Raw genomic sequence first — 12,799 nt, 5'->3', positions numbered from 1 at the left:
TTTTTAAAACGTTTTTAGTGTTTTTTTCGATGAAAAATACGTTTTTTCGGAATTCTGAGTATGCCACCAAAGCGGGCGTCTAATTTTACATAAAAGTCACTTTGACACCAAATTTCTATCTCATCACCGTTTCAGGCTGCAAATTATTGAAAAACACCTCTTTTTTCGCATGTTCAAAAATGGAAGGGGTCGTACCGCCCCTCCGTCACGAGATATCAAAAAACGGACCTCGGATTCGTGTTCAGGAACAAAAGTTACCCCTTAGGACAAAGTTTCACGCAAATCGAAGAGAGGTCGGGGCAACTTTTCCCGATTTCCTGTGAGTTGATAGAGAATTACCCATATGTTATGATTAGGGTTAGTGAAATTTCACGATTTCGTGGACAGCGTGAAATCCCGTGAAATTTTATGTTTGTGTGAAACTGTAACGATTGTTCTCACAATGATTTATCAAGTACAAATAGTAATAAACATAATCTTATGAACTACTGTAGAATCAAACGAATGAATACTTTTTTTAATTACTAATATCCAGCTTTAAGCAAGAATGGCGTTCGAATGGCGAACGCTCGAAATGTCAAAATCACGCAGCGGTGCCAACATTTCGAAAAAAGTTTGCCATGGCATGACAGCCGCATTTTTTTCTAATGTTGGTGCTACTGCGCGATTTTGACATTTCGGACGTTCAACATTCGAACGCCATCTCCGCTTTAAAACCTGGATAGTGTTAGTGTTTTTTGACGTATTCGTGGACGACGTGAAATTCTTGAAATTTATCAATTTTGTCAAAACATTTTTTTTTTTTCAAAATTTAACAACATAATAAATATTTCATCCATACAGACTATTCAAGTAAATTTTATTAGTTTTCAATTGGAAAGCTTGATATGAACCATTTGATGAATTGATCATATTTTTATTTTTTTTTATTAACTAAGTTTAGTAATATTGTCATTCGCTGTTATAAAAAAATTACTGCTATTTTATTTGAAAGGTAAAGAAATTAAAAGAATCAAGCTTTGTTTTATTTAAAATAAAATGAAAGCTTTGAAATCAAATTTTAAAAACATTACAGATTTTTTCTGTGTACTGTTTAATTTTAACGATACAGAGAAACCTCTTTTTAAGCAGTGGCGTTACGCTTTTTGTTTCGTAGATTTCTCTTAAACCATACAATATTTTTGCAAGTATCAAAAAGCGTTTTGTAGATCTGAATAAATCTACAAATTGTTTTTAAAAGATTGCAAAAATGTTGCGTCATTCCAGAGAAATCGACAAATTAGAAAAACGTAACGCATCGTGTAAATAGAGGTTTTACTGTATTTGATTATTTGGGTGGTCGATTCCCGTGAAAGATAAATTACTACGTTTTGTTTTGTTTTTATTTAAAATAAAAATGTCAATTTCGTAACAAATTATATTATTTTTGCCTTTTCATTTAAAATTTAAATTTTGTAAAAGGATATAAAAACCTTTAAAAAAATGTGAATGTGCCAAATTTCGCAAAAAAAAATATTTTACTCATTTTTTGCTGGACAAGATTGTTAAATCTTTCTTTGATATGAAATTCAATTAAATAAAGCAAGTCAGCGAAAACTTTTTATTTTATTAGTCGAATATTCAAAAAAGCAGTACAATAAATGAAAATACGAATGCTCTAGATTTTATTTCAAAATATATATAGAGTAGAGCCTACCCATAAACCAGATAAAATCTTTATTAAAAATTAGGAGTTTTTTTTGTGTCACCTTCAAATTTATTAAAGATTTTTTAAGTTTATTGAAGAATAATATATATTGAAGCATAAAAAGTAGTTTCTGTGATTTAAACATAAGAATTTCAGAGTTATTTTAAGATTTTTATCGTTCCGCGAAATTTGCGTGAAATTTTGTGTTTTGAAATTGAGGTCCCCGTGAAATTTGCAATTTTCGAGCGTGAAAAATCACTAAGCCTAATTATGATGTATTGTGTACAAATCAAATATGAGAGGAGACTTCATTTTGAAATTAGGCCGATGCAAATTTTTTTCAAAGTTTACCTCATGAAAAGATGATTTCTATAAAAAGGTGCAAAAAAAGTTTGTACACCTTTCGAAAAATTAACATAAATAAAGTAATTTGTTGACAAATCATCATAAATCCAGTCTCACAACTCCAAATATGCATCCTTGACTGATTAAAAAATAATTTGGATTGAATATAAAGTTTACTAATTACTTAGTATAAAAGTTTATAAAAGTTTGGAAATTCTATATAAAACTTATCTTAACTTATTTTTGCAAAACTTTTAATTTAATTAAATGTCAATATATTATCATAGAGTTCTAAATAAACATTTTGGGGTGGGTATAACACCGTTTTGGGGTCTTTGTACCGATAGAATAGATTTTTCGTTGGAATTTCGTACCAACCCAGAATTACGTCGTCGGAAAATCCGCCGGCATCCGAACCGGTCCACAATTCACAAGTCAACTTTGTGGCATCGGAAATATCGGTAATTTTATGCTGGGAGTAAATGCGTTAAACATCATTCTACATAATAAGTCCTATCCGGAACATCCATCCAGCTCCGCTCTACCGCTCAAAAAAGGAGTGAAAAGTAAAATAAATTGAAATTTAATACGCGCTCTTCATTTCCGCCTCGCAGTTAAAACTGTAACCATCAAGGGAACGCTCGCAAAAGCTGTGAATAAAATTACGCTGGAAAATGCACACATTCTTGAGCTTTACAAACGCGATCCACACCGTCGACGACGGCGTTGATGAGGATGGATCTTTTAATTGCATTTTGCGTCAACTCGCGCTTTTATGGCGCACACACACACACATACTTTGAATAGAAGAGAGGGGAAATCTTTATGACACAGTGAGCGCAAAGGTGTTTTTTGCACATTTGAATTAATACACTTAAAAAATTGTCAAAAATTTGAACTGCTTGGACATTTTTAAGACTGGGTTTTTTTTTCTACAAAGTTATATTTTAGCCAGAAACTTTACTGTAAAAAAGTTTAGTGTGCATATTTCTGACGACTTCCACCGTTTCAACAAGATGAATGTATGCTAATGCAGATAAGCTAAAAGGAGTTCTCAAATGTGGCTGAGATTGTCCTTGCCAGTTTTATGGCACATAAAAAAATTGTCGTTAGGATCTTTATATATGCTGACTTCAACTTTTATGGTATCTTTTTATGGGTTCGACTAGTCTAGCAATCGTCATATTATTCAATGCGTTTTATTTGGTTGTTTATTACATTTTCAAAAGAAATTATTTCACCTCAAAAACGTTGCAAAAAACATATCTCAATAAATCCAACTACCATTAAATAATTACGTCAAACGAAACCGGCTTCGGGCATCCGTCCACCGGTAATGCCACCAGCAGCACTATAATTGACACCCCCTCTGGTGGAGAACCCTCAAACCCTCAACCTTGACCACATCTAGCACGTGCTCCTGGTCCTACCACATTCTGCATGCATGCACTGCAATTACATTTTTGCTCCTAATGACACTTACCAGCAGCGACCAGTGGGCGGTCGCGATCGTCCACGCCGTGCTCTTTTGACGTTTCAGTCATATACAAATTCATGAATAAAATTCACGATTTCATTAAATCATCGTGAACTTTCATTCACGCTGACAAACTGTCAATTGCGCCAAGAGATAACCCAAGCAACGAGTTGATAATTGTCGCCCAAGCCGCAGAACGTTCGGTTCGTTCAATTACCGCGACGCAGTGTCCCTCCCTCGTTAGTTGCTCGACCTGCGTAATACAGTTGTAACCCCCCCGCACTGCTAGATCGACAAACGATGACGTCGAGGACCGGTTTGATTGACCGTTCAACACTACAAAAAACACGTGACGAGGTGCCATAATGGCGTTTCTGTTTGTTTACCATCATCTCAACAACTTTGTATTTCGCAGCCGCAACAGTCATCGAACCGAGCGGCGAATGCGGCACGACAAATTGAGTGTAAACAGCAATACAACAGTGTCGAGTGTCAAAGATCGCGGCCATTTTGGCGAACGGCACGTTTGATGGCGGCCATTATGGCACATTCGTGACAGGGGGTAATTTGAGTAATTTGAGCATGTTTGGCATTATCGATCGCAAAACAATTTTTTTTTTTGCTTTTATACATTTGAAAAAATTAAGCTAGAATGTGTCCAGGTATCGGAGTTCTGCTGTATAGAGTTTCTGCCACGAAATCTGGAGTTGTATTGCGGTAAAACCATTGATCAATCGATTTGTAAGCTCAACAAATCAAGGTCAGAGACAAACACACGTCATTCCAAGGCTTTTGACAGTTGTATTAAACTGTGCTGCGCTTCACTAACTCGCCGCTAGGTGACTCTGTAGAAATATTTATTGATATTTTTTTTTCAACGATTTAAGTCCGTTTGTCTGTAATACGGTTGTGGCGACAAGAACAAGTTAATTCTGCAAAACCACAAACTGCAACCACCACTCGGGACAGGGCAGAAATAAATACAGCCGCGTACGCGCTCGTGTGTGTCTTAATCTGTCAAAAGCAAGTTATTATGTCGCGGTGCGGCGTGACTTTGCGAACTTCATTAGTGGGAAATGGTGCCCGTGATAATGTGACGGCTGGTTAATTATGATTCTTTTCGCAGGTACATTAAAGTGGTTATATGCTTATCAATCCACGTAAAGTGACATTTATTTGTAGCATGCAGATTCCATCAATAATTAAAATTCAAGCCCAACCTTTGAAAATGTCCAAAATAAGTTTGTTAGACAATTGAAAAGGTTACCCTTGATTCTAAAAAAAATAAAATTATGCTTCGATTTCTCCAAAAGTCATCTTTTTCAAAATTTCATAACTTCGGAACCAGATTTTGCACCATCCTTATCTCTGCCGCAGAATATCAATTACAAACGAATAAAAATAATTTGCACAAATAAAAAATAATTTAAAAAAAGTTTTAAAAAAATAGAGATCTAGATTTTTTATTAGGTCTTATAAGGCCGATGCAAATATTTAAAAAAGTTTTTGTCCCTCGGCCCTGGCCGAGGTCAAGGGGGGGGGGGGGGCAAAAAAATAAAAAAAAATTAGAAATTTAAATAACAAGCCATAATCTTCACATTTAAATGATAAAAAGTGTTTTAAAATGCATTTTACACTAGTTCAGTTGTTTTGCAATCATTAGTTTTCAAAAAATCTAAGATCTGACAAAAACAAAAATTGTATCGAAAAAAAAGATTTTGCATCGAAAATTTTCAAAAAATCTTAAGATTTTTTAAATAAACCCAAACATGCTAAAAATGATTTTAAACGCAGGAGAATGTATTTTAATTTGATTTCAGCTGGTTGCACTTGAATTTTCATTGAAATTTTGAAGTTTATTGTAAAAATATTTTTTTTGCCCCTGATTTTTCGGGCCAATTTTGAAGGGGGGGGGGGTGACAAAAACTTTCAAAAATATTTGTACCAGCCTAAACAAATGTAAACATTGAGTGTATCCCACTCCGATGGGCATTGAAATAAGATGTGAAAAAGATACACTCAATGTTCACATTTCTACAGCTTTTTTTTAATAGGTCCGATAAGCTATAGTGTTTCATATGTTTATAGGACCTTTTAAAAATAACTCTAGGTTTTTCAATAAGGTCCTATCACCAAAAAATCGAGAGCTGGAGTTTTTTTTTTATTTTGAAAAAGTCCAATAAACCAAATTTCCAGTTTTTGGTTTTTGAGTGTTTTTGAAACCACCTTGAATCAGGGGTATTAAAAAACACCCAACAAGCAAAAACTGAAAATTTGGTTAAAAAAAAACTCCAGAGAGGTATTTTAACTGAAAGATCGTAATCACAACCATAACCATCATAACTTTGAAGAAGACACCGAATCGATCAGAAATCAATTCTCAAGATACAAATTTTCACATATTCACAGGCCCACTTTGTATGACCAGCTCGCAAAATTGTATGGAAAACTTATGATGCAAAATTACTTCTTATGTCATAGGGAGCGTTCTTTTATTACGAAACACAATAATTTGGATTTTTGAACCCCCTCCTCCACCCCGCCCTCGTAAGAAAATTTCCATACAATTTTTTTAAAGAATGTATGGAACTTAACACGGCCTTCGACCATCCCTCCTTCCTCCCCCTCCAAATGCGTTACGTAATAAAAGATCGCTACCATAAGCAATATTTCATCATTGTCAAAAAGTATTGAACTAACAAAATTAAAAAAACGAATTTCTAGAAAAATAACTCATTTGCAGAATAAAAAATTAAAAATCTATTTTTTTTTTTTTGGATTTCATAAGAGTTTTACAATCGAAAAAAACATGGCATTTGGTGAAAATCTAAGGATTTTGTGATAAAAAATCGAAAATATTGGTTTTTTCACAAAATTTTGCGTCGCACGATACTCATATTGAAAAGTACGAAATTTGAATTAGATTTCAAAAGCAAAGGTATTTGGTACAAAAATGAGAATGTACTATGGGTATCAAATGATCAGGATTTTTTCATAAATTTCGGATGTAAAGACAACATTTTTTGAAAATACTCAAAATTTTCATAAAAAAATTACTAAAATTTTCAGGTTTTGCCACTCATATTCAGAAAAACTGAAATTTTGAGTATTGTTTCGAAAATTCGTTGTTTTGAGAAAATTTTAAGTATTTTCAAAAAATTTTGCCATTACATTAAAAATGTATGAAAAATCCCGATCATTTGAAACCCATATTGTGAAAATCAGAAGTTTTGAGTATTTTTTCGAAAAAGAACGTAGTTTTGTGAAAAAAATTAGAATTTTCAAAAAAATAGAAACATTTGAAATGTTTGACAAAATTCCGATGATTTGATACCCATAAATTTTGAGTATTTTCATAAAAAAATGTGTTTACATTCGAAATGTATGAAAAATTCCGATTATTTGATGGGTATCAAAAAAATAAATTTTAAGTATTTTTCGGAAAATACGTAGTTTTATGAAAATTAAGAGTATTTTCAATAAAAAATGGCATTACATTCGAAATGTATGAAAAAACGTGATCAATTGATATCCATATTGAAATCATACCAATTTTGAGGTTTTTTAAAGAAAAAAGGCATTTTTAAAATAAAGGATAAATACGTATTTTTTTGAAAATTTTCAGGTAATTATAATTGCTATGGATAGCTGCCATAATGGCGATGATTTGGATAGCTGCCATCGTCTCGATTCAAAGCACTTTATTTTTTTTTTGTTCGCATGATTTTTCATACGATGATCGCCACACAGAAAAAAAATCTTGGGAAGGAGATCATTTTTTATGTCAAAAAAATGTGCAACTTTACCTCTGAAAATGTGTAATTTTACAACTTTTCTGTTGTAATGTCACTTTTTCAGTCTAAATTGAGGTAAAATCACATCTTAAAAGAAGTATTTTTTGACCTTCCAAAATTACTCCTTTCAAATTAACACAATTTTTTACTGAGCAATGTCTCCCAAATAGCAAAAATCCCATAAGCTCTATGCACGCGTCGGTTTTGCATGCCCGAGGCATGACAGTACACACTAAATAACAAGGTGTTATGTTGAATGTTAGAATGAGTACTTAATCACACATTTCAACTATAAGCTACACTTTCAAAAGCTTTAACTGAAAACATTTTTTCAGTTAAAGCTTTAGATATCTGATTTTTCTAACATCGCAGGAACTTTAAATCTAAAAATATGTAAATTTTCCAATTTTTTGTGCAATAACACATTTTCAGTCTAAATTGATGTAATATTACATCATAAAAGATGTAATATAAAACCTTCAAAATTTTCACTTTTTTTTAAAGTTAAGTTATCGTCGGATGATGAAACAAATTGAAAAGTGTTTTTCTCTTACTAAACTAAATTAAATAAGGTGGTTTTTCGGCTCAGCAGTCACACCTCGTCACAAATTCCAAACTGAATTGAGTCCCTACGCTCTCTAGCTTCTACGATGTAATTTTTTAACACGGCCGCCTTGATTCAAATAGATAAATTACTGCGTTTGCCACTTTAAACTAAACACATTAAATTTTCTAAAACCAGTTCATTCCAAGAAGGTAAATACAAATTTGTCTGTAGATGCACGCATTTGTCATTCAATTTAATAGCATTAGTTGGTGTTGTTTTTTGCCTGCCGGACAGCTTTGTTTTTGAGTTTAGAATATCAACTCGGGTACAATTAAGCATGAGCTGTATTGTTAAGTCATAAAGTGACTAAGAATTCAATTAACTAACATTGTTTTTTTTTATATTAATAGCAGAATTGCAGTTAATCAGTGATCTTAAAATTTTGTGAATTTGTTTTTATTCTTAATTTGGTTTGAAGTGTCAATAAAAGTAAAGCCATTTAAGTTTTAATGTTAAATTGTGTAAATAAAAACGAGGTTATTTTGCTTAACATGCCCTTAAAACCGTTTGTTTCACATTTACGGTACAATTTACTCAGGAAACGAAAAGTTGCACTAAATTTGCATTAAGATAGCCAATTAAATCACGACTTTACGATTACGGGGAGGGGGAGCGCTCAGCAAACACGCAATGGGGAAACCGCAGCAAACAGTTCCATGCACGAGTAGAAAACTTTTCCAATATCAGAACCTCACATATATTCAGTGGTGTAAAGTTTTGCGATCGAGATTGAGGGTAGGGAATTTACATGTTTTTTTTATGAGTGAACAAACTGGCATTTTGCATCAAGGCTTTTTTAACTAAGTTTCTAATTTTACGGAATTATCAAGTTTATGGGATAAATGCAAAGTTTCCAGGAAAATTCAAGACTTGAAGTGAAACATTGATGGTGAAGCATTTTCAAACCATAAATTAATTGAGTATAACCGCAGCATTTTCTTCTCAAGTGATTATGACTATTTCTTATGTAACTTATGACAAAGATTGTTATTGACAATTTTCATCAATTGTTTCAATTAAAATTTCAAACCTCAACTAAAACAAAACTTCAGGGGAAAAAAACCTCAAGCCCTTCCCAAACACCCCTCCAGATGCAGCCAAGATGCACTTTTGCGCAAAGTTCCCCACTCTGCAGATCCTGTCAAGAGTTCTCAGCGGAGAAAAGTGGTCTGCTGCACAGCAAAAAGTAGCTCGGCAAATCGGCAAACAAAGGAAAGTTTTCCTCCTCGTCTAGAAGTGGTGCCAGCGTTTTTCATTAACGACGAAACAGATAAGGACATCTTACACACAGTCGGAGTGGTATAGTTTACCTGGGCCAGACTCGTTCTCTCTGTGCTTAATTTTTAAGTTTCTGCTTTAGACAATTTTAAGAGGGGGAAACTGAGACGGTATAACTCTGTAAAAGTTTGAGGAATGAAGATGATTTGACAACAGATAAACGGGGGAAACAATTATTTTAAAGTGAATTAAAAACTCCTCATGCAAGTGTAGGTATTATACTATTAAAGATTAAAAAAATCAAAAAGGTAAAATCTTTCGATAAATAATTATAAAATGAAACACATTTTTAAAGAGATATTTTTTAAAGTAACCTGAAAGTGGAGAAAATAATTAAAATTTAACTCAATTCCTTAAGGACCTATTATACTACGGCAAACAAACAACAAACTCGCACTTTATGAGAGTCTGCCAATTTGCCTACTTTGTTAGCCTGTATTTGTCTGCACAAACGTCAGTCTGCATACATTTCGCATTGTTTGCGAGTTTGGCAAACTGTCAAACACGAAAAAGTGCAAGTATGTGTGTTTGTTTGCGGTAGTGTAATGGCTACTTTAGTATATAAATCATAAATTTTATTAAATGGTGCAAAATTTCTTAGAAATATTTTTTTAAGGTAATTTGAATTTTTTATTTAAACGTTAACAACTAATTTTAAATTTCAAAACCTAAATACATTTTCATAAAAAAAAGTGAAGACTTGAAAGAAAAACTTGAAAATTGATATAATTTCAAAACAGAACACTTTTTCAGATTTTCACAAATTTTAAATTTATTTGTTATTTTTCTTTCAAATCCATATCTAAAATACCGTAAAACGTGGTGACTTTGATAGGTTTGAGGTTTTTCTGCAAAATGAAGAGTACAAATTAAATACGTACGGAATGGTATGGAATCATACTGACCGTGGTAGAACGGTATTCTAAGTACCTCAAAAAAAACTTTTCATTAAATTTTGAAAGGTTTAAAAAGTTAGTCAACTATGATTAAGAAAATGTTGATGAATAGCCTTATTTTGATCTTCTCAAAGTGTCATGATTTTTTCAATCATTTTGAATCGGAAAATAGAATGCATTTTCGGATTCTTTGGACAATTTCACACTAGGAAAAGGTAAAAAATAAGTTTGTAAATAATTAATATTATGTGTTTTTGAAAAATATTTCAAAAAAAATCTACAAATTTACAGGAGTTTTCAGTTGAAAAAAATTCATAAAAAATGTGAAAACTGCACAGAAAAAAATCAACTCTCGTAATCGTGAAATAAGTTCACGAATGTGAGTACCACGAAGAAATTTATTTATGAGTATGGTGCATTTGCACTATAAACGTGAATATATTCCTTCGTGATTCTCACATTCGTGAATTTTATTCACGATTTCGAGAATTGGCTTTTTTCAGTGTGTTGATTAGTGCTTCAAATTCAGCAATATAAATCGATAATTTTATAAACAAAACTAGATTTAATTTATTTCAGGCAAATTCTGACTTTTTAACAATTTTTCTAAAAGTTTATTTTTATTTTGTTAAAAAGCTTTTAAACTTAGGCAACTCAATAAAAACATTAATTTGTTTCTCAAACCCTATATCAGCAACCTTAGTGACGTAAAAAAATGTTTGAACAGCCTAAATCTGATTTTAACGAAAAAAAACTATGACCATCAAGGTCACCTGGAATTCAAAATATTATTTTTTACGTAACTATTATTAAACACAATTGAAAAAAACTTTTTTTTTTTCAAAAATAATGCTTGGATTTGTGGGGTCTACCCTAGTACATGGTTTTAAAATAATTATCTTGAGAAAAACCTTACCTGTTGGAATAATTCCTATTTTTCTACTTTTCAGCACTGAAAAAAGTTCAACTTTTCGGCACCCATGAAAAGTTGAACTTTTTTAGCACTTGTTTCGAAAATTTAAAATTTTCAATATTGTTTTTATTTTATCGGTGAATTGAATAAACACATAGATAATTGACTTAAAATTCCATTCAAAGAGTATTTTTTGGAATTTAAAAAAAATTGTTTGGAACTCTTTGCAAAACTTGATTTTTTCAGCACTCGTCGTATTTATCCAACTCGGTAAACCTTGTTGGATAAATATACGACTCGTGCTGAAAAAATCTTATTTTTGCAACTTGTTGTATTTTACACTCATTTGGGTGCTATTTTACTATTCAGTAGTTGTTTCAAAAAATAACAAATTTTGTCACTTTGTTGGTGTTTCAGTTTCGGAGAAAAACGTTTCTCTGATAAATCCAATTCAAAGTGTTTTTTTGATTTCGGAATTATAAAAAAACTTGTATCCAGCTTGTTGCAAAATTTCAATTTTCAGCCACCGTTATAATGATTTATGACTATTTTTTTTTTAAATAGAACCAATTATTTTCAAAAAAAAAAACGGTAACACCAAATCGATTTTTTTTCTTTGTAGATTAATTGGAAAAGTCTATCACGAGATACAGATTTTCGAATACTTTACAAACCTATGTATGGAGAAGTAGTTTTCATTTCTACAAAGTTTAACAAAAATTCAAAGATTTAGGTTTCACGGAATCAGCTAATTTTGCAGTGAATGACCAACTATACATTTAAGATATTGTCTATTTTCTGTTTTTAAATTGAATAATTACACTATGAATAAAATATTTAAAAATATCACATCATTTTTTCTATGCTATGAATGGGTTGGAACAAATGGTAGAAGACTGAAAGTGCAGTTATTTTGTTTGCAGCAGTTCTGGGCAAGTTTCTGGACAAGTTGTTGAAACTATGATACTAAACAAAGTTATAGAGTTGTGCAAATTTATGATCAGTAAGCTGACTGCTGACTATTGAGACAAAATAATCTGAAATTACCTTGAACCTTAGGTCGCCAACCGGTGGCTTCGCGTACGGAACTCCCAAAAACGCCAAAATGCCTCGGCCTGTGAAGGAGTGTAAATACCGTCCCACCAGCACTCCACCGTGCGGCATTGTCACCTTAAGCCGGTCCGAAGTCCTGGCGCGAACATTGTAGTTCAGCACCACCAGTAGTGACAGCAATAAGAGCAGAGATTTGCTCCAGTTTCCGAAGATTTTCTTATGAGACATATTCACTTCAGCTGTTAGATCATGACCACTTCAGAGCTAACACTAAACAACACTTCTTCAAATCTTCACGAAACGCAGAAACTAACAGTTGAAGATCACCAAACCGGTTCCACCTGGACAAACCCCGAAAGCACTTTGACGCCGTTTTCTCTCGAACCGAACCCGTGTTGCACAATTCTTCACAATAAAACTGCTCACAGCTCACAACTTCACGCGCGTCAATTAATTAAACGCTCCTAAGGTCCATTTGGGTCTCCCCAAACGGTCAAAATTAGACAACCTCACGCCGCGGACTAAGCTTCCAGCGCGATCGACGCCTCAGTTTTATATGAGCGGCGTTAGACGTCTCGAGTCTCGTCGAAGGCTCTCCAAGCCAAGCAACTACTAAAACGAACATCGCCCAACTGACTCAACCTAACGAGCTGACAAAGTGAGCCTCCGCGATCACTCTCGATCTCGACACACGCGAGGATTAATTGCCACTCCGCGAGGTGTCGCTACCTGAATGCACAAGCAGCTAG

General features: G+C 33.0%; 1 protein-coding gene across 1 annotated transcript in view; it reads right to left on the bottom strand.

The window, feature by feature from the left end:
- The window catches only part of LOC6039438 (venom carboxylesterase-6), a 55,405-nt gene extending 42,606 nt beyond the window's left edge, over positions 1 to 12,799 (bottom strand). Inside the window, exon 1 of the mRNA XM_038263465.1 lies at positions 12,045 to 12,799. Coding sequence (XP_038119393.1) covers positions 12,045 to 12,278 — 234 coding nt within the window. The 5' untranslated portion in view covers positions 12,279 to 12,799. The remainder of the gene's footprint in view (positions 1 to 12,044) is intronic.

The sequence above is a fragment of the Culex quinquefasciatus genome, chromosome 3 (genome assembly GCF_015732765.1).
Source record: "Culex quinquefasciatus strain JHB chromosome 3, VPISU_Cqui_1.0_pri_paternal, whole genome shotgun sequence".
Taxonomy (NCBI): domain Eukaryota; kingdom Metazoa; phylum Arthropoda; class Insecta; order Diptera; family Culicidae; genus Culex; species Culex quinquefasciatus.
This window is presented reverse-complemented; position numbering and strand designations above follow the sequence as displayed.